Source organism: Chrysemys picta, chromosome 4 (genome assembly GCF_011386835.1).
Source record: "Chrysemys picta bellii isolate R12L10 chromosome 4, ASM1138683v2, whole genome shotgun sequence".
NCBI classification, from domain to species: Eukaryota; Metazoa; Chordata; order Testudines; family Emydidae; genus Chrysemys; species Chrysemys picta.
The window spans coordinates 109,021,352-109,044,150 of record NC_088794.1 but is presented as its reverse complement, the minus strand read 5'-3'; the positions used below and the strand labels follow the sequence as shown (position 1 = coordinate 109,044,150).

At 41.2% G+C, this 22,799-nt stretch overlaps 1 protein-coding gene across 12 annotated transcripts in view; it reads left to right on the top strand.

Moving 5' to 3' along the window:
- The window catches only part of BAZ1A (bromodomain adjacent to zinc finger domain 1A), a 110,438-nt gene that overhangs the window by 51,012 nt on the left and 36,627 nt on the right, over window positions 1-22,799 (top strand). For 10 of the 12 annotated variants that reach the window (XR_010600686.1, XR_010600685.1, XM_065593263.1 and 7 more), the window contains 9 exons: window positions 2,348-2,514; window positions 4,382-4,477; window positions 9,448-9,586; window positions 10,035-10,181; window positions 15,402-15,497; window positions 15,634-15,858; window positions 18,413-18,578; window positions 18,876-18,989; window positions 20,328-20,452. Coding sequence is in view for 10 of the 12 variants with exons in the window: in XM_065593263.1 (XP_065449335.1) it covers window positions 2,348-2,514; window positions 4,382-4,477; window positions 9,448-9,586; window positions 10,035-10,181; window positions 15,402-15,497; window positions 15,634-15,858; window positions 18,413-18,578; window positions 18,876-18,989; window positions 20,328-20,452 (1,275 nt within the window). In the remaining 2 variants the exon portion in view is untranslated. The remainder of the gene's footprint in view (window positions 1-2,347; window positions 2,515-4,381; window positions 4,478-9,447; window positions 9,587-10,034; window positions 10,182-15,401; window positions 15,498-15,633; window positions 15,859-18,412; window positions 18,579-18,875; window positions 18,990-20,327; window positions 20,453-22,799) is intronic. The other 2 variants (XM_065593264.1, XM_042857493.2) reach the window with 1 other exon arrangement.

The following is a 22,799-nucleotide window of genomic DNA, read 5'->3' as shown; positions in this document are numbered from 1 at the left end:
TTTGAGAAGTCTGGAAGGGAGATTAGGACTTGAGGAGTAAGGGCCCACCTGTGCAAGAGAGTGGACATGAAGGCACTGCAGAGCCAGGTACTTCTGCATGCTGGAAGTGGCAGTAAGACACAAGGGAATAAAGGGGCACCTTAGGTAGGCCCAGTTACTTCCTTGTGCTGATTTCCAGGATTGGCTACAATCTGGTCCTATATCAGGCTATTCAGAATGTTATAGCTTAACTCTATCCTTCCATCATCCCATTGAATCAGAGCAACCAGAATCCTTTTGGTTAGTACAGCTTCTAGCTCCAAACTGAATTTGGGAAAAGTTGGTCTTCTGATAAGTGACATGGCATGTATTATCATGGAAATTGTATATATGTCAGCCTTTGGGTTCTATGGGCCTGGCTAGAACATGGCCACTGAAATATGGGATTTGGCTTCAAAATAGCTAATGACGTTACACTCTCATGATTTTTAACCAAAAAAAAAGATGTGTACATTTTGTACATATTTGTGTATTACACTAGTTTTGTGTGTTCATTTTGCTAATCACTGCCCTACAAACTCTGATTTAAAACAGATTATTCACAAGTATTGTAACTTTTCATATTGGGATTACTAACACATTAGAGCAAGTAATTGAATGAGTATGTTCTCCTCCACAAAGAGACATTTATATTTAAAAAAAAAAAAAATTAAACAAAAAATATTTTATTCTGAAACATATAACAATGGAAATTCCTTATATAAAGAACCTAAGAACATAAGGATGGCCCTACTGGGTCAGACCAAAGGTCCATCTAGCCCAGTATCCTGTCTTCTGACAGTGGTCAGTGCCAGGTGCCCCAGAGGGAATGAACAGTACAGGTAATCATCAAGTGATCCATCCCCTGTCGCTCATTCACAGCTTCTGGCAAACAGAGGCTAGGAACACCATTCCTGGCTAATAGCCATTGATGGCCCTAACCTCCATGAATTTATCTAGTTCTTTTTTGAACCCTGTTATGGTCTTGGCCTTCACATCATCCTCTGGCAAGGAGTTCCACAGGTTGACTGTGCGTTGTGTGAAGAAATACTTCCTTTTTGTTTGTTTTAAACCTGCTGCCTATTCATTTCATTTGGTGACCCCTAGTTCTTGTGTTATGAGAACTAGTAAACAACACTTCCTTATCTACTTTCTCTACACCAGTCATGATTTTATAGACCTCAATCATATCTCCCCTTAGCCATCCCTTTTCCAAGCTGAAAAGTCCCAGTCTTATTTATCTCTCCTCATACAGAAGCCGTTCCATACCCCTAATAATTTTTGTCGTCCTTTTCTGAAGCTTTTCCAATTCCAGTATATCTTTCTTTGAGATGGGGCAACCACATCTGCACACAGTATTGAAGATGTGGGTGTACCATGGATTTATATAGATATACATGATATTTTGTGTCCTATTATCTATCCCTTTTCTTACTTATTTCCAGCATTCTGTTTGCTTTTTTGACTGCTGCTGCACATTGAGTGGATGTTTTCAGAGAACTATCCACAGTGACTCCAAGATCTCTTTCTTGAGTGGTAACCACTAATTTAGACCCCATCATTTTATATGTATAGTTGGAATTATGCTTCCCAATGTGCATTACTTTGCATTTATCAGCATTAAATTTCATCTGCCATTTTGTTGCCCAGTCCTCCAGTTTTGAGAGATCCTTTTGTAGCTCTTTGCAGTCTGCCTGGGTCTTAACTATCTTTAGTAATTTTGTATCATCTGCAAATTTTGCCACCTCACTGTTTACCCCCTTTTCAAGATCATTTATGAATATGTTGAATAAGACTGGTCCCAGAACAGACCCCTGGGGGACACCACTATTTACCTTTCTCCATTCTGAAAACTGACCATTTATACCTACCCTTTGTTTCCTATCTTTTAACCAGTTACCAATCCATGAGAGCACCTTCCCTCTTATCCCGTGGCAGTTTACTTTGCGTAAGAGCCTTTGGTGAGCGACCTTGTCAAAGGCTTTCTGAAAATCTAAGTACATTATATCCACTGGATCCCTGTGGTCCACATGCTTATTGATCCCCTCAAAGAATTTTAGTAGATTGGTGAGGCATGATTTTCCTTTACTAAAACCACGTTGACTCTTCCTCAACAAATTATGTTCATCTATATGTCTGACAGTATTGTTCTTTATTATAGTTTCAACCAGTTTGCCCGGTACTGAAGTCAGGCTTAGAAACAATGTAATCATCACAACAATTAAAATCTTTTAACTTGATAGTTATCAGTCTACCTATTTAAAGCAGTTATATCAATTAACTTTTTGTAAAAGTGAAATTTAGTTTGATGTCCTTTTTTTCTGCACAGCTTTTGAAAAAGCTAAATTAAAGAGAGAGAAGGCACATGCTATAGAAGCCAAGAAAAAAGAGAGAGAAGATAAGGAGAAAAAGAGAGAGGAGCTGAAGAAGATTGTGGAAGAAGAAAGGATGAAGAAGAAAGAAGAGAAAGAGAGACTCAAGATAGAAAAAGAAAAGGTAATAAAATTGCAGTATATGTATGTCTGATGATGGGATGCACCCTTATCCCATGGATAGAAAGGTTAATGAGCGTTCATGCACTCAGGCAGTGCCAATTACACATACCTGCAGAACATGCTCCATCTAGAGAAGGAAGGCATAAAAACGTGAAGCTCACGGCAGGGCAGGAGGGGAGTTTCTCCAGGAGGAGAGATGGCTAGGGCCTACCAGTGAGCTTCAGTAGCAAGGGGAGCCCACCTCAGGGTAGTGGCTAGCCACTTTTCCAAATTTATGTTTTGGGGGTGGATGGACTTGCCCTGATGTGGGCAAGAGGCCCTGTAAGGCTGCTCTCAGCCAACAATCAGGGTAGCATCATCATGGACTAGAGCAGGGGTTCTCACAACAAATTTTTTTGGTGGCTTCAGAGTGCAGCCACCAGCTCTCCCTGATGGCCGCACTGACACTTTTTTCCTAAAATGCTTAATTAACTTTAGGGAAAAACAATTAAATATGCACAGATTCATATCCAAATAATTGTAATTTATATTTGTAGGATTTTTTGGCAGACTCCATATAACAAAAATAATGTGGCCTCCCCCTTTGGTTCCCACCCCACCCCCATCCAGGGCTTAATGGGTTCTGGGGCTTACTGTGAAAAGTAATATTTGTTAATATCACAGCACACTTAGTAGTTTTATCGTACAGACTGAAAACATACTTGTGTTCTGTCTTTCTTGTTCTACCAAAAATATTTAGAATCATAGCAATGTAGGGCTGGAAGGGACCTCAAGAAGTCAAGTCCAGCCTCCTGCACTGTGGCAGGACCAGTAAACCTCCTAGAACATCCCTGACAGGTGTTTTGTCCAACTTATTTTTAAATGCTTCCAATGATGTGGACGCCACAACCTTCCTTAGAAGCTTATTCCAGAGCTTAACTACTCTTATAGATAGAATTTTGTTTTCCTAATATCTATCTAACCTAAATCTCCCTTGCTGCAGATTAAGCCCGTTACCTTTTGTCTTACATTCAGTGGATATGGAGAACAATTGATCATGGTCTTTTTTATTATAGCCCTTAACATATTGGAAGACTGTTATCAGGTCACCCCTTAGTCGTCTTTTCTCAAGAGTAAACATGCCCAGGGGTTTTTTTTGTTTGTTTGTTTGGTTTTTTTTTTTTCCAACCTTTCTTCATAGGTCAGGCTTTCTAAACCTTTTATCACTTTTGTTTTTCTCCTCTGGACTCTTTCCAATTTGTCCATCCTTCCTAAATTGTAGTGCCCAGAATTGGATGCAGTACTCTAGCTGGGGCCTCACCAGTGCTGAGTAGAGCGGGACAGTTACCTCGGTTCTTACATACAACACTCCTGTTAGTACACCCCAGAATTATATTAGCCTTTTTTACAGCAGCCTCACATTGACTCGTATTCAGTTTGTGGTTCACTATAAACACCCCTCTCGCCCCGATTCTCTTCAGAAATGCTACTATCTAGCCAGTTATTCCTCATTTTGTAGTTCTGCATTTGATTTTTTTTATCCCTTCCTAAGTGTTGTGATTTGCAGTTGTCTTTATTGAATTTCATCTTGTTGAATTCAGATCAATTCTCCAATTTGTCAAGGTCATTATGAATTATAAACCTGTCCTTCAATGTGCTTGTAATCCTTCCCAGTTTGGTGTCATCTACAGATTTTATAAGCATACTCTCTACTCCATTATCCAAGTCATTATTGAATAGTATCATTGTTCCCTTTTGGAGTATCATTTTACCAAGTAATTATTTTGCTCAGTTTCATTGAAATAGAATTACAGGTTTCTCTACTGTAGCAGAGTATAGTAATAAAATACAACTGGTTTCATATCTAATTCTGAAGGTTTCAATTTCAGGAAAGAGAGAAATTACGTGAAGAAAAACGAAAGTATATGGAATACCTAAAACAGTGGAGCAAACCTAGAGAAGACATGGAATGTGATGATCTTAAGGTATAAGTGCTGGGTAACTTTGGGATAGTGCATGCTTCTGCTTTGCAAATTTCTCTGTGCAGCTCTGCTAATGCACCCCAGTCCTGATCTGAAGCAGCTTGTCTATTGAAATACTGAGCTTCTTGAACAGAAGCTGTCAATTGTGCTTAACTGTTTGACTTTGTAATATGAATACATGGGGTTGGAGGCCTGAACTTTTTTTTTTTTTTTTTTTTTTTCTTCTTCTTCTTAAAGATTTGAATCAGGTCTTCAGATGCAAAAGGCTGGTGTGCTAACCTTTTGGAACAATTCTCCCAGCCACTTCTGCTTTTCTGAAAATTGAATCTTGAGAAACTTGTCTGGCCATTTTGTCCAGACTGGGTACAACAGTTTGCTAGGAGTTTTTGCCATTTTTAACAGTTTACCAAAGAAAGGTGCTAAGATGTTAAAGTGCACTTGCGGTGTTCAAGATACTTTGGGAATGGACAAATCTAATTTTATGAGTGCTTTTGATGTTGTGGTTTTCTTGCCTACCACTTATTACGGGTCTCTGGATTATGCATGATGACTCTCTTCAGTTTGAAATGAACAACTGCTTAATAGAGTTTATCTGCCAGAGTGACTGAGGTGTTAGGTTACTAAACCTATCTGCTGAGATTTTTCAACCATTGAGATGTTTGTAGCACTGCTCTGCTTGGGAAAATAAGACATTTGCTTAAGTCTGAAATCTATCCTCGTACTAAATTCATGCACCTTTCAAAAGTGTTAATTTAACTATAGGCCTTTGGAATGAAGGATCCCTTTGCTTTCATAAGATTGGGTTGTGAACAGTCCAGTAACAAGGCTTCATTAAACAACTGGCAACTACAGAAGAGCACGGAGAGGCACTTCTAAAATTACCCTTAGTGAATTAACACATATGCAGCTAATGTGAGTTGCAGTGCTCTGTTAAAATTTGACCCTGAGTTGCTTCTGGCTCTTTGTATCATGTGTTTCTTGGTCATGGTTCCAGCAGAGAACATTCTCCACCAAACTCCAGGAGGAAATACAACTTATTTGTCTCCTGATTCCAACCATCCAACTTCTGTTAGGCCGCCTTTGTGTTTTTTTCTCCCATTCTATTTTGTCGTTCCTTTTTGAAGGTGAAAAGGAGGAGCAGCACTCTTATAGAACTTTTTGGTTGAGATATTTGTGGTGATCCGTTGCATACTATTGGTGCTTACTAAACTGGATGTTGTATGAAACCTGGTGGGGAAAAAATAGAGTTCCTTCCTCAAGGAACTAACATTGTAAATTAAAGACAGTACAAACAAAAATACACTGCACATCAGATTACCAGAATGTGATGGGTTGGATCACAGAAACCCCCTTGGGGCTGCCAACTGATGTGCCAAGACTACTTCTGCCCCTGCCTTCCCTGCCAGCTTGGGACTCCAGAACCCTACCTGGTTGTGCCAGACACGCTTGCCAGCTACAAACACAGGCCCAGGTCTGAACCACGTCCCCTAACAGCTGCAGGCTTAACTGAAAGCAGCTTAAGAAGCGTTCCTGTCTCTAACACTCAGGTGCCCAGCTCTCAATGGGGTCCAAACCCCAAATAAATCCATTTTACCCCGTATAAAGCTTATACAGGATAAACTCATAAATTGTCCGCCCTCTATAACACTGTTAGAGAGAGATGCACAGCTGTTTTCTCCCCCCGCCCCTTCCCCCCCGGCTACTAATATATACTCTGGTTTAATTAATAAGTAAAAAGTGATTTTATTAAATACAAAAAGTAGGATTTAAGTGGTTCCAAGTACGCAAAAGAATAAATGGACACACATCTGACATCCGGAATCATAACATTCAAAAACTAGTAGGAGAACACTTCAGCCTCTCTGGTCACTCAGTACCAGACTTAAAGGTGGCAATTTTGCAACAGAAAAGCTTCAAAAACAGACTCCGCCGAGAAACTGCTGAACTTGAATTAATATGCAAGCTAGATACCATTAATTTGGGCTTGAATAAAGACTGGGAGTGGCTGGGTCATAACATGGGGAAAATAGATTCAATTTGTGTAAAGTATCCTTACACCTTTTTGTCAACTGTCTGAAATGGGCCATCTTGATTATCACTACAAAAGCTTCCCCCCCCCCCCCCCCCCGCTGATAATAGCTCATCTTAATTAATTAACCTCTTAGAGTTGGTATGGCAACTTCCACCTTTTCATGTTCTCTGTATGTGTATATATATCTTCTTACTATATGTTCCATTCTATGCATCTGATGAAGTGGGCTGTAGCCCACAAAAGCTTATGCTCAAATAAATTTGTTAGTCTCTAAGGTGCCACAAGTACTCCTGTTCTAAGAACAGAGTAAATTACCAAACAAAATTAAAACATGCAAGTCTGTGCCTAATACAGTAAGAAAGTGATTACAGAAGAAATCTCACCCACAGAGATGTTTCAATAAGCTTCTATCACAGACTGGACGCCTTCCTACTCTGGGCACAATTCTTTCCCCCTGATACAGCCCTTGTTCCAGCTCAGGTGGTAGCTAGGGGATTTCTCATGACTTCAGCCTCCTTTGTTCTGTTCCGTTCCACCCCCTTATATAGCTTTGGCACAAGGCGGGAATCTTTTGGCTCTCTGCCCTCCCGTGCCCCCCTTCTAAATGGAAAAACACCAGGCTTAAGATGGATTTTAGTACCAGGTGACATGGTCCCATGTCCTCTGAGACCCCGAGCCTTCATTCCTCCCAGCCTGACTCACAGAAAGGCCTGCAAGCAAACAGAGCCATCCACAGTCAATTGTCCTGGTTAATGGGAGCCATCAAGATTTCAAACCACCATTAATGGCCCACACTTTGCATAATTACAATAGGCCCTCAGAGTTATATTTCATATTTCTAGTTGCAGATACAAAAATGATACATGCATACATACAAATAGGATGACCACACTCAGTAGATTACAAGCTTTGTAATGATACCTTACAAGACACCTTTTGCGTGAAGCATATTCTAGTTACATTATATTCACACTCATTAGCATATTTTCCTAAAATCATATAGAGTGCAACGTCACACAGAAGATTTAGTCTGAGTGATTAATTTATCTTTACATGCACTTTCTTTATAATGCTTAATCTTGATGTGGGGCAGGAGGGCTGAATGAAAAGAGAATACTCAGAAGCACAGGAATAGGGAGATTGTCCCAAATACAGGCAAAAGTAAGAAAGAGGCTACGAAGGTGAGGGGAGGAAGATAGAAAAGGGTGTTAAGTAAGGATGTGAACGAAGTGTAGAAGAATAGAAGAAGGGTATAGTGGAAATGAGAGCTGAGAATGCACCAAGCTATGGAGTTGTGCAGGGATCGAAGGTGAGAATGAAAAATGTTGAGCTGCATATGAAAGAAGGGAGGAAGCCAGAGGAGGAGAATGGTGTGATCAGATCAGCAAGAGGAAGTTATCAGCAGTGTTTTGCATATATTTGAAAAAGCAAAATGAGATGTGGGGAGAAAGAGAACAGGAGTTCTTTAACTGAGGTAAAAGATGACCAGGTCATGGTTAAAGATGGATTAACAGATCCGTCAGTGGTGTCTCTAGTCACATTCTACCACATCAAGACTTACCTTAGAGAAAAGATAGTGATCTGCACCTAAAATACCTGTGAACTCAGGCTTACAGGTTGGGTCCCAGTTCTGCTTGGCTCCTGTGTATTTTCTTTGGCATAGAACAGCTAAAATGCTGACTATCTCTTATCCATCTGTGAATGACTTTTATGTACCTGTCCTTAGATTCCACCCTTCCCAAAGAATCTGAACCTCATTCAGAAATATTATGAGCTATTTTAAGCATGAACATAACCATCCATCAATCTTTTGATCTTTGTTTCTGGACTCCCAGTATCCTGGAGAGGAGCCATTCTTTATTTATTTTTGACTCTGACCACCTACCTAGAAACAAACCTTGCATATTTTTGCAAATGTCTCTACTTAAAACCATAAATCAAAAGTCAGATGCGATCATTGTGAAAGCTTGGTCATACCTCTCTTTATGTGTTCAAGATCAAGCCAATCTAAAACACCTCCAGCCATATGTCCTCATTGGCAAAGCAATTGCAGTAGAACCTCAGAGTTACAAACACCAGAGTTACGAATTGACTAGTCAACCACACACCTCATTCGGAACTGGAAGTACACCATCAGGCGGCAGCAGAGACCTGACCCCCCCCCCCCCCCCCAAAAAAAAAAAAAGCAAATACAGTACATTACTGTTAAACATAAACTACTTAAAAAGGGAGGGGGAAACAGCATTTTTCTTCTGCGTAGTAAAATTTCAAAGCTGTTTTAAGTCAATCTTCAGTTGTAAACTTTTGAAAGAACAATCATAACGTTTTGTTCAGAGTTCCGAATAACCTCCATTCCCAAGGTTTCGTAACTCTGAGGTTCTACTGTATGACAAATGCTAGGCACATACTAATTCACCAGACCGGCCCTGATCATCCTGATTTGGAATTCTTGTCATATTTTTTGTACGTCTTACTGAGTATTGTAAGAGAGCATTTTTTATTTTTATTTATTTATTTATTTTGCTGGCATGGACAATTCTGTAGATTGAGATCCTATAAAATCTGTGAGGAGGAAATGGTTTGAAGGGGCGAAACTGGCAGTTGGAGTTTTTGGAATAACTAACTCTGATCCACACCCTAGTTTAGAACAAGAGACTAAAATACACTCAGATTCATTAGGTTAGCTGAATTATGCATTTAAGGATTTACCTTTGAGCTATATGCAATTGAAAGTTTGATTGCACTATGGCTTTAATAACAATCCTACTGCAAGATCTTGCAGTATTATTGTTAACAATTGCTCTGTAAGGTGTATAAAGGACTTACTGATGCCAAATTTATACCACTCACCTTGATGGTAACAAACTTTGTGTGTCTGTTAAGTACTTGTGTATTCTGCTGAAACGCAATGACGTATTGGGTTGTTTTCTTTGTGTTGCAGGAACTTCCAGTTCCAACTCCAGTGAAGACAAGACTGCCACCTGAGATCTTTGGTGATGCTCTGATGGTCTTAGAATTCCTTCATGCATTTGGGGAACTTTTTGATCTTCAAGATGAGTTTCCAGAAGGACTTACTCTAGGCAAGTTATCATTTGATGGTGTGCTTTAATTTACATTGTTCTCCCATATGTCTCATGTGTGCATTTATGAAAGTTTCAGAATTTGTTTACATTAAAATTAACTCTTATTAGATACTTGTACTACTCTCCAGTTTCGTTTTTCTCAATCACCTTGTGGTGGGAATTCTGAAATTTACATGACTTCTAATATAGTAGGGTTTAGTCTGCTGTTTTACAAATATTTTCTTGAATTTCTTAGACTTACACTTTTATATTAATGTGTTAACAAATGGGCATTGTTTGTTAACACTTCCTTTTTCCAGCAACCCCTAAAAATATTTTCCTCTAACACATTAATTTGTTGTACACCTACTTGACTATTACTTATGGGGAAGAGTTTTATTCTTCACTTCATATTTGCTCTTACAGCACTGTGACAAAAGTGACACCTCTTAAATTTTATTCACAGAAGTGTTAGAAGAAGCTCTTGCAGGAAATGATAGTGAAGGCCCACTATGTGAATTGCTCTTTTTCTTCCTGACTGCCATTTTCCAGGCAATGGCGGAAGAGGAAGAGGAAGTGGCCAAAGATCAAATAGCTGATGCTGAGACCAAAGGTTAGACCTTAACTTTACTATTAAAAACTGAAATTCCAATATAATTAACTATTCCAATGTAATAAACTGCATATACTTTGTTATTTTAGCATTCTTTATTTTATTATGTATGGCAAGATATAAGTGGTGTTGGTTGGTTTTTTTTGTTTGTTTGTTTGTTTGTTTTTAAATGCAGGTATAGCTACAAATGGGGGAGGGGGAGAAGGGGGGAGAAAAAAGTTCCTTAAAAAAGCAAGCTTTTCACATTGTTAAATCCAGCAAAGCACACTAGGTATTTAGCAGTTTGCATATGTTTTGAAAACTTCAATGTTTCCCTCTGTCCCCTTCTTTTCTCCTTCCTTCAGCAATGCTAGATATTTCTCCTGCAGGTCGGGAGAATAGACATGCTCCTGAGCCATCACGCTAGCCTTCATCTGTAGTTGCAAGTTGTCCTTGACTCATGCCTGATTTCTCTCTCTCTCTCTCTCTTTCCCCCCCCCCCCCCCAAAAAAAAATTAGAGAGCCAAATAATATTCTCTAACTGGAAATTCAGTATTCACTTTCTTTGAAAGCAAGTACTAACTATGCATGCACACTCCTGGATATCAGGTGGCCACCATGAAGGAGGACACTTCATAGATTGATTTAGCTACTTTTGCCTCTGGGCCCAACTCTTAGATTGCAGCAGCAATCTTTCGAGAGGCATGCAGTGTCCATTGAAAATTTATCTTGTAACTGCTAACATCAAAAGGGAGTTCTTATTTTAAGCTGTCAACGAGTCCTATATACAGGTCTTTATCTCTAATAGTTTCAGTTTTGAGTTTTCATGCACTGGAACAATGCTGTAGTGTCTGGGTTTGGAACACTATGAGCCTGTTCCTGGAATGCTCTCTGCCCACAGAACACTCCCTGAAGTCACAGGGAGGGCTTGCAGAATCTGGTCAGGCATGAGAGTGTTAAAATCTAATCAGACTGCTTTAATCTTTCTTTCTACCACAGTGTTAATTTAAACCTCTATGTTTTGATGGGGATTGGAAAGAAGTAGAATTGGACATAAACTGACGTATTCCTTTAATATTTGATAGTGCTCTGTTATGACCATATCCCAATTATTTTTAAAATGGGGAGCAAATGAAGAAAATTTAAAGCTGTCCTGAAAGAAAATAATTTCTAGTCTCTAAGTAGAGTTCTTAGCAGAGAAAGCATACCGTATATACTCAATCATAAGCCAGTTCGTTTATAAGCTGACTCTCCTCCCCCGCCCCGCCCCCCAAGATGGATAAGTAAAAATGGAAAATTTTTATAACCCGTTCATAAGCCGACGCTATAATTCAGGGGTCAGCAAACTTTGGCTCCTGGGCCATCAGGATAAGCCACTGGTGGGCGGAGATGGTTTGTTTACCTCGAGTGTCCGCAGGCACGGACATAAACCTAAGTAGACAAAGTGTCCCGGTGCGCCAGCTACTTACCCTGACGGGCCGGGACAGCAACTGGTGGGGAAATTTTGGGGGGGGAAGAAGCTGGGAGTCAGGGGAGTAACCCCTGTGACCACACCCCACGTGACCCCACCCTTAGCCTGGGACCCCCACACTCTCCCCATCCCATCCCTTCCCACCTTATCTGGGAAGGGCCAGGGGAGGATGTCTCTGACTTTGCTGGAGCTGCTCCAGCAGGCTGGGCAATGCGGCCGCAGCCTGCTGGCGGGCCAGACCAGACAGCGCGGCCGCAGCATGTTCCAGCGGGCTGGGCTGGCAGTTCCAGCGGGCTGGGCTGGCAGGCACAGCCACAGCGTTTTCTGGTGAGCCGGACGGCGCGGCCACAGCCTGCTCTGGGGGGCGGGGCCGAGCGGCATGGCTGCAGCCTCCCAGCCCCAGAGCTGCAGCTGCTTCGGAGGCTGCGGGAGAACAGCGTGGCCAGAAGCGGAGAGACTCTGGCCCCACTTCTTCCCTTCTGGCTCTGCTGGCTGTGCTGCCTCTCCTTGCTCCCTTTGTTGGGGGGAGGGGCTGTGTCCCACCGCTCCCTCTGAATACCCATTCATAAGCCGACCCCCTTCTCTGGTGCTTCCTTTTTTTACTACAAAAATTCGGCTTATGAACGAGTATATACGGTAATTACAGTCAGGGAATAATTCAGGTCACAGTAATTACAAACTTGACACATTTCCTTTCAACTGTTGATGTGTTTTATTACTGGATGTTGACCTACCTGTGGTATTACTCTTTCTCCCTCCCCCTACCCCTCATAAAGGGAAAAAACAAAACCCACAATTTTAAAATAGGGTGAAATTTTAGGGCTTACATTTTGACAAAGCACTTTTGAATGGCTGTGACTTTGTCAGTGGAAATCCATTGCTTTTAATTTTTAGGACTTTTTGATTTGTTGTGTGTGGGTTGTTGTTTCTGGATCAGAAACAGTTTTGCTCTTAAACTTTTGGTGGACTGGACCAATAAGCATAGGCACTGAGTTTTTAATCTGCCAGGCGGTGCTCCCCCACCCTGCCCAGTTCCTCCCTGGAGTGCTCTGCGCCCTCTCTTCTCCTCTTTCCCCCGCCTCCTGATGCCAGGAAACAGCTGATCCCCAGCAGGGGTAGGCCCTGGGAGGGAGGGGGAGGTGCTGATCAGCTAAGGGGAGGAAGAGGTGTTGATGGGGGGCTTAGCACCCATATTCTCCTGCCCCCTCCCCCCCTCCCCCCGTGGATGCTCCAGCCCCAGAGCATCCACGGAGTTGGCGCATGTGCCAATAAGATTCCTTCTGCTGTAACAGAAAGAATCTCAGTGATCCAGATTGTCAAATGCCAAATCACAGAAACCTATCTTACAGGTAGGAAAAGCTCCCTGTATCTTCTTTGGTCCTTTTTGTTGTCTTTTATTGACAAAACCCACAAATCAGTACTTGGTGTACAATTTTAAAATAAATAAACTGAAGCATCTATTATGCTGTAACACCTCATTCTAACAGAGAAATCCCTCGGGATTGTTAGCTTCCAGGAGTGTGTGTTCATAGAAGATACCTGGATCAGGAAATCACCTATAAGGGCACTAGCTACTGAAATGAGAGGTTCCAGAGGAGCACTGCCCCAGAAGGCACTGTGCCTCCCCAGAGCTTCTTAGTGTAGACGGGGAGAGCAGCTATTGCCCTGCTCATGAAGCAGGGTTCAGTATGTTTACCCCTTTGGCCTGCCAAGCTTGCTGACTAGTGGGGATGGGAAGCCATGGCTCTACTTCGCTCTGCTTCCCTAGAGTTGGCTATAGGCACTTGCTCTACTTAGTTCTTGCGCTCAGGTGAGAACAATGACTGTGAGTGTGCCTGGCCCCTACGTGACAGGTGTAAGACAGACAGGAAGACTCTGTGAGTCTTACAACCCTTGCACACCTGTGCAACTGTCAGTCACAGTTTAGTCCTTAAAACGTGGTCCTCATCTGCAAGCTGATTGTATATTAAAAATGGCATCTTCTTAAGTAACAGAGCCTGCTCTCTGTGTGTATTTAGAGTCTCAGGGCTGGTCTCCTAGGTGTCTGTGCAGCATCTAGCACATTTGGATGCTGTTTTAATAAAACTAACTGCTTACTTTACTGAATAAACTACATTTTGAACTCCTGGTAGCAATGCAGAGCCAACACAGCTAAGAGCAAATGAGCTGGATTTTGTTGTCTCCTACATTAGCAGAATAGTTAACTAAATTATTGTTGGTGATGTGTGAAATAGAAATAATCCAACTTGACTTTCAGATTGCAGTTAGAGTTTGCAGGGCTGGCTATTGCAAAAACACCATTTTACTTCTAATTGGCCATCCCTTGTGGGACTGCAGATAGTACTACTTTTTACTACTACTTTCATTTGGCGCCTCTGGACTTTAATTTCTTGCTGCTCTTGTTCAGACAACTTATCTCTTTCATAAAAGAATTAGAAATTCTTGTACAGCTTCTCCTCTGTCACACTAGCCAAGCAGGTTTGTAGCAGTGAGCAGTTTGTTCCACTTTCTAAAACATGCTAGATTTGAAAAGCAGGCAACACTTCAAGAGAAAACACCCAAGAAAAGTGGTTTTTTTTTTTTCAGAATTGGAGTTTTATGTAAGAGATGTGGAAAAGTGATAGATGTCCACTTCGTAATATCCGGGTAAAAGCTTTCAGACAGCATTAATCGTGATGCGAGAATGTTATTATTTAATAGTTGTAAACCCACTATTTACGCAGTCTTGTTAAGTTTGGACCTATAGCTCCTTTGCCTGTTAACTTGGTGACCGTAACACTTCATAATGACTTGTACCTGAATAGGGTAAAGTTGTTGAACTAGTGTGCAAGGCTGACCCAACTCTGTCAACCCTCTGGAGAACTTACCTGTAAGTGCCAAGGAAACTTTGTTTAAGAAGAGGAATTCAGTTTGCCTCCCCATGGATGAGCTGCTTTTGCTGCTGCTGTGTAGTGTTTGTTTACATCTGGCTTGCTTTTATTGGATTACCACTCTGATCATATTTGTGTGGAATGTGTAAACTTCTGTATAAAAGTCAGATTAAAAAAAAAAGGTGATGGATGTTAGCATCTGAAGTGTTAAATTTTTTTTGGATAGTTCTTCATTTAAAAAAACCAAAATGGTAATAAGGAAATAATGATTAAATTGCTGGAACGTGCAGGATAGGATGGAATTTGATTGTACATTTTTCTCTTTCAAGTGTATTCCCTGGTTTTCCATTCCCTTTCCTCTGTCTCCAGTGTGCATGTTTGCTCCATGTCAGTGCTTTAGCAACTTTAGTCGCTTGCGCATTGTGAGAACGGCTTTTAGTGAATGTTGCATGTCCTTGGTGTACATACTGCTTAGGTGGACATTAGGTAGCATATATTTTAACTTGTTTGTTGAACTGAGGCTGTCTACACTACTGCCAGATCGATGCTCCAGTGATCGATGAACCGGGGGTCAATTTAGCAGGTCTAGTGAGGACCCGCTAAATCAACGGCAGAGCGTTCTCTGGTCGACCCCGGTACTCCACCTGGACCGAGAACAGTAAGGTAAGTTGACCTAAGCTACATCAACTCTAGCTATGCTATTCACATAGCTGGAGTTGCGTAACTTAGGTCGACTTACAGCGGTAGTGTAGACATAGCCTAAGTCTTGAATACGTTGAAGTTTCTGTGAATGTCACGCCATTTTCTTTGTCTTTGCACTATTTTAAAAGGCCTTTTCTTTCTTCCCCCAAAAATCCAAGTTTTAATTTGCACTAGAATAAAGTGTTTATTTCCTTAAAGATTTAACAGAGGCTTTGGATGAAGATGCAGACCCCACAAAATCTGCACTGTTTGCAGTTGCAACTTTGGCAGCTGCATGGCCCCAGTTACATCAGGGTATGTGTGGGTTTCATTTTTTGTTTCATTTATGTGTTTTATCTTGCTCTGTATTTTTTAAAAAGCACATTTTACATTGCTTGGTATGTATTGTTGGTCTCAATGCAAAATAACTTCTCACTGTTATTAACTATAGGCTGCAATTTGAAAAATTTGGATCTCGACAGCTGCACTCTTTCTGAGATTCTCAGACTTCACATCTTAGCATCAGGTGCTGATGTAACATCAGCAAATGCAAAGTATCGTTACCAAAAACGAGGAGGTTTTGATGCTACAGATGATGCTTGCATGGAGCTGAGATTGAGTAATCCTGGTCTGTTGAAGAAACTCTCAAGTACTTCAGTGTATGACTTGTCACCAGGTAATAAAACAAAATGAATGTCATGTTTAAGATGATTCAAAGCCATTCTCTAGGTGACCAATTTCAAATGTAACCCAGTGACCCAAAAGTTATTTAACAACCATTTGTCCTGTGTAAAACAAATTGGCAGTCTCACTTCAGTTCTTGGGGAGACAGGTATCCATGTCAAAAAACTATCACCCCAATTGGAACCCTTATAGATGGTCTCACTGAGAGGTCAAGGATTGCATGGGCGTGGAAATAAAATTACCCTTTCATTACTAGAGGCGTTCCATTCAGGTCAGAGTTGGGGTGGGGCAGTGGCTGGGCAGTTTATGCTGTTGCTGCCTATTCTGTAGTTAAGTAGAGGACCTCCACCTCCAGGATTGTCAGTCCAGAAATTATCTCAAGTGCCGTGTGCTCCTGTGAATATTTTTACTTGCAACGGCTATACTACTAGGTATGCAAACTTAATTGGCCATAAGCAATTTTTAAAGCTACTTTTGTTTCTAAAATGCTTCAAGATATTGGACACACAGATTCCCTTTTTCCTGCTTATTGCACTCTGGAGGAAGCTTCACTCTGTTCATGATTTTTTTAACACTGGTGATTTATATGAATAAAGAACCCAGAAATTCCCACTTAAGTAATAGGGCACGTGATGAAGTCTCAGAACTTCTTGTTTTCCACTGAAATAAATTGGAGCTTTGTCTTCTCTACTGCATTTCTCAGTTGGCAGTTATGTTGACACTAATAGAAGTGTCTATTTCAAGGAATTTCTGTTTTGTACAATGTCAGTTGCCTCTTGTTTCACACATCCTGTGTGCATTAGTGCTCTTACTTGGATGCAAATGTACGTGTTTTTGGCTGGGTCAGCTTATATGTGTTTCAAAACCAGTTGCTCCCATCTTCCGTAACATATGGCATTCTTTGAGAGACTGTCTCAAGGGCATGGCTTTGTGGAGGAAAGAAATAAAAAGAATACAGTTACTGAATAACTAGAGTCCTTCAAATGAACTATCTTCAGATTCGATAGCCAGGTGAACCTTTGATCCTTGGAAAATGGCATTTTCCAGATTTTAAGCTAAGTGAATGCATAAAGATGGCTATATAGTATCTTGAACTTGTCTCAATGTACATTAAATCTATACATTTCTGCCTGAAAGATAGAATGTCAGTGGGTCCTGAACCCACATGGCTTGTTGTGTAGACATTCCAAGAGTGAGCTCATCCAATGAATTCTTTTCATTGATCCATAGAGCGAAACTAGAAAGCTGAGTCAATCACTGTGATATAACCTGCTATTTTTAGGTTGCCCTGTCTGTTTTGTGCCCACAACATACTTTCTGAGATGGTTCATAGGCATAATGGCCACAGCCCTTTCTGTGCCTATACCTAGCAACAAGACAAGCATATATGCAATTTGTATGTGTCCCTGAGAGGACCGAGACAAGGTTCCCTTTGAAAGCATGAGCCAGAATTTCTCTTTCCACCCCCCAGCCCCCAATCCCCAGGTTTAATGGTTGGATCCAATTCAAATTAGTAAAACAGAATATGTATATTTTAAGATAAATACAGCAGAACCTAAAATAAGAGTTAGGATATCTGCAAAAATATGCCATATGTTGTGCTACAAACTCAATTACACAGGAAAAAAAGATTAAAAACAATAATTCTGCTTTACAGATCACCTAACTCATAAGATGTCCCTGTTTGTTTAGAGCCACCACCATGTGTAGTGCATGTTTACTACCTTCAGATTAGTGCTTTGTCATTGCTGTAATCTGTGACTTTCTCCTGGGAGAAAATGTCCTGTCTGGGTAATGTTCTTGCTAGATATTGCCACATATGCTTTTGGTCACAAGGTGAATGAATAATGTTAGTTTGGAAGTTATGTCACTGCACATACTAGCTTTAAGCTGGTATCCTCACACTTGCAGATTTATTTTATTTATCTTTTAAATTGCTATTTCCTTTTGTCTGGTACAAGATACATAACATTTAAGACTTAAATTGCATCCTGATTAATAAATCATTTCCCAGGTGTCACAAACGTTTCAAATGAGAATTTAATTTAAGGTATGGTAATGGTAGCTTCTATGTTTTTGAGATTTTTTTTCTTTCATATTATCAGTGTTTCCCAGTGTGAATTTCAAACAACATAAATCTTAGCAGATGTCTTTCTTTCTTCCAAAACTAAAATACTTTCTACCTTTTTGTACTGCTAAAAATGCTTATGTAATACTTTCCTAGGATAACATGTAGATGAAAAATTCACACTGGAAATTCATTTGTGCAATGATCACAGTTCTTAGTTTATAGATAAGTAGACTACAGAAGTAAAAAAATCATAACTATAGGTTATAACTAAACTGGGCTGGTTAGTTACCTCATGGCACAATTGCCAACAAAAAAATTGGCATTTCATCTTAACCCTGCACATCTGACAATGTCTGCTTGATTTGATATGTCATTTCTTCAGTAAAAAGCTATCTTGGGCCTGAAGCTTACTATATAAAGAGTACTTCTGCACCTTTTATAATGAAGCATAAACGATTAACATGAATTTTATCAGGGGAAAAGATGAAGATTCTTCATGCCCTCTGTGGGAAGCTTCTGACTCTCGTCTCCACTCGAGATTTCATTGAGGACTCTGTTGATGTATTACGACAGGCAAAACAGGAATTCAGAGAGTTAAAGGCAGAACAACATCGCAAAGAAAGAGAAGCAGCAGCAGCAAGGTAAGAAGTGAACATAACCCAGATAAAACTAGGTGGGACTCCTTTACGTCAAAAACTTAGCTGCTGGATCTGAAGAAGTAACACTTACTGTTTTTTTTTTTATTCTGCCAGCCTCTTAAGGCCTCAATCAGGATTGAGGTCCTGTTATGCTAGACATTGTACAAAGATGAGTTCCTGCCCTTAAGTTAGCATTTTCATCCCATGGTGCTTATTATAAAGGAAAGGGACATAACCAGATTAAATTAGGCACTCTCTTTATATGTTAATTGCTTTTTTTTATATTCCCCCTATCCGTAGGATACGTAAGAGGAAGGAAGAAAGATTAAAAGAGCAAGAACAAAAGATGAAGGAGAAACAGGAAAAGCTGAAGGAAGAGGAGCAAAGGAATCCTTCTGCAGAAGTGTCTGTTGGGTAGGATCAGTTATTCTACTATGATAAATACAATTTTGAGCCTGCTTTTTAAATGGTTGTTTTTGGTATATAGGACCAGAGCCTAAGGCAGTGTAAATCTTTTTGACTTAAATGGAACTATGCCAGTTTATACCCACTGGGAAATCTGGTCCTTAATGTTGATTATAGAAACAAAAGGAAAAATGATTGTATAAAACAATACCATTTTCTTTTTAAAATAGAAAAGGGTTGTTGAATACAGATATTTTCTATAAGCAAGTAAAGCCATGGTGTCCGACAGTAGCAGTTTGAGAGGGTAACATTAGTACTTGATTTTCTAATTTACTAACTTGGGTGACTGTAGATCGTTATAGATTTTTAAGGGTAGAAGGGACCATTGTGATAATTACTTTCGCCAGTGTTATGTAGGAGAACAAAGTACCTCATTCAGTAATTTCTGCATCAAGCCCATAACTTTTTTGTTTGAACTATAGCATAAATATTTGATTCTTAGCCAGCATGCTATTCTAGATTATCTCTATAGAACTGAGGTTTTTACACTGATAGAACCCTGTATTTCCATAAGCAAGACTCATACTTATGCAGCAGCACATGCATGCCTTCCTTAAGACCCTAAATTGTATTTTTCAAGGTTCTGATCCTGCAAAAATGTATGTATATGCTGATATGTGCGTAGTCTCATGGACTGCTACTTGTATGCTCTAAAGTTAAGCATGTTACGTATTTTCAAGATTGGCGTCATGCTGTGTAATAACCACCCTATAAAAATCAGTGCTTAGTAAATGGTACAAATGTGGGTAGGGGAAATGTATTTTCAGTTTTCTAAGAGGGCACTGCAAACAATGTAAAATAAAAACTAAAAGGCTACATCCTCAGCTGGTGAAAAATGGCATAGCTCTGTTGAATTCAGTAGAGCTACGCTGATGTACACCATGAGGATCTGGTTTTAAAACTATAAAATTCCTTTAAATGTTTGGGATGGTATTTAAAAATAGTTAAGCTCTGGATTAGGCTTTAGTACAATATTTCTGTGGTTATGGCTCAATGTTTTGGTTTCTAGGAAATACTTCCTATATCTTTTTAAAGGTTTTTTTCTACCCCCTCCGCTCCCCCCAATTTATATTCTTACATTAGGATGTGAAGTTCGACTATATGGAGTCATTTCTGTCGAATAGTGAAGTAGTATAATAAAAGGAAAAAATACATCTACAGTTCTTCACAGGGCAACTTTTGATAATAAAATACTCATTGTAAAGCATATTCGGCAATGTACTGTATGTTCTTTGCCAGCTTCATTCAGTTCTTTGACTATGGACTTTCGTTGTACTATTCCATCAGGGAAGAGGAACGGGAAGACCTTGATACTAGTACAGAGAGCAAAGAAATTGAGCAGAAGGAACAAGACTTGGACACAGTGACAGAAGATGAGGAAGAACCAGGACCAAACAAAAAAGGAAGAAGAGGTAAAAAATAAATTACTCTGTACTTGTATGTATGTATGTATGTATGTATGTATGTATGTATGCATAAACCAACAATTGGGCAAATTTTTACTTCTCTAGTAAACCTTTAAAAAGCATTAACCTTCGTTGTAAATGGAAAGAAAAACCTTGATCATAATGAGTTAATAAATGAATTGAGCTGGTTTGATCCCTCTTTTAGCTCTCAGTCCTATGTACTCTAGTGCTTCTATTCCTCTATTGTCTTCTCTGGTTGCCTTCTGGACTCTTTGTGTGTAAGACAGGAGATAGGCTGTGGCTTGAAAAACTGTTAGTTATTAGTGCTCTACATGAATCTCTAATGGTGGCCGACTTCAGGCACTTCATCTTTTGTAGAATTTAAGAAACTAGGGTTACCATACGTCCTCTTTTTCCCGGACATGTCCGGCTTTTCGGCACTCAAACCCCCGTCCGGAGGGAATTGCCAAAAAGCCGAACATGTCCGGGAAAATGGCAGTTCTGCTCCTCCCCTGACTCTTCGGCTCTGTTTTAAGAGCCGAGCTGCCCGAGCGCTATGGGCTTCAGGCAGCCCCCCCTTGCCTCCGAACCCCAGCCGCCGGCCGGGCACTTCCCCTCCCGGGCTCCGGCGGTGCAGGGTCCGGAGGCATGGGGGCTGCCCGAAGCCGGTAGCGCTGGGGCAGCCCGTCTCTTAAACAGAGCCGAAGAGTCAGGGGAGGAGCAGAGCCTCCAGCCGCGGCGGCTCTGCTCCTCCCCGACTCTTCGGAGCTGAGTGCTACGGGCTTTGGGCAGCCCCCATCCCTCCGGACCCTGCGCCGCCGGAGCCCGGGAGGGGAAGTGCCCGGCCGGGGGCGCAGGGTCCGGAGGCAAGGGGGCTGCCCAAAACCCAAGCGCTACCGGCTTCACGGTTTGCCGGGCAGCCCCCAGACTCTGCGCCCCCGGCTGGGCGCTTCCCCTCCCAGGCTCCAGCTGTGCTGGGGAAGTGCCGGCCTGGGGCGCAGGGTCTGGGGGCTGCCCGGCAAACCGTGAAGCCGGTAGCGCTCGGGCAGCCCTTTCCGCGTGGCTGGGAGTGGGAGGGAAGAGGGGGGGGGGGAGGGGCGGAGTTGGGGCGGGGCTGGGGGTGGGGAATGGGCAGGGCCAGGACCCCGTGGAGGGTCCTCTTTTTTTATTTATTAGGTATGGTAACCCTAAAGAGACCAATAATTTTTCCATAGTGTTCTTTAAGGTGATTTATACCACCTAACTAATTAACTCTATCGATGGAGGGAGGTGTGAGGCCTGATGCATCCAGGCCCAGATTTACCCCCAGGCAGACTGCTTTAATCAGGGCCGGCTCCAGGGTTTTGGCTGCCCAAAGCAGCCCCCCCCCCCCCAAAAAAAAAAGCTGCGATCGCGATCTGCAGCGGCACTTCAGCGGGAGATCCTCCGCTCTGAGCGGGAGTGAGGGACCGTCTACCGAATTGCCGCCGAATAGTTGGACGTGCCGCCCCTCTCCGAAGTGGCCGCCCCAAGCATCTGCTTGGTAAGCTGGTGCCTGGAGCTGGCCCTGGCTTTAATCTCCCCCTAGGAGCTTCCGAGGAATTTATCTAGGAGGGACTGCAAGTGAGCTGCACAGAATCATGCAACACTGTGGCTTACAGGCTGTCTGTGGAGCCTCCAGGGATAAAAGAGTTGTCTAACTTTTGCTGTTCCTCTTGGATGGACATTTTCTACCTCTGTGGGCTTTGTGCGAGGGTCTTTGCTTTTGAAAGCCCTTGATGATTTTGGACCTCCATTGATACATGGAATAGGAATTCTGAGTCTTATTATAATGCTTTTTATTCTGTAGTGCTTTCCATTGGATGCTGAGATATGATAATCACAAATGTTTGCAAAAGCTAAAAAAAATTATATATTTTTTTAAACACTAATGTATTAAGCCTTAAAATACCATTCTGCCTATATGGTAGGCAAATATTACTATCCACATTTTACAAATGGAGGAAACTGAGGACAATTACACAGGAAGTCTATGTAAAAGCCAGGAATAAAATGCAGATTGCCTGATTCCCTGTCCTCTGTTTCAACATCAAGTTCTTCTTTCCAGTTTAACTATCTCAGCCTGTGTTGCTGGCAGGGTCTTTAACTTTATTACAGTTTTACTCATTAAATCATATACTGGAATGTTTTCAGTGAGTCCATGTTGAAAATTAAGGTAGTAAAAAATTAAGGTAGGAAATTACTTTATCGTGAACAAATTTTTCATATAACTGGGATTGAAGTAAGTGTGTGTGTGTGTGTGTGTGTGTGTGTGTGTGTTTTGGTTTGTGGGGTTTTTTTTAATAGATCTCATGGCAGTAAATGCAAGGCCAGA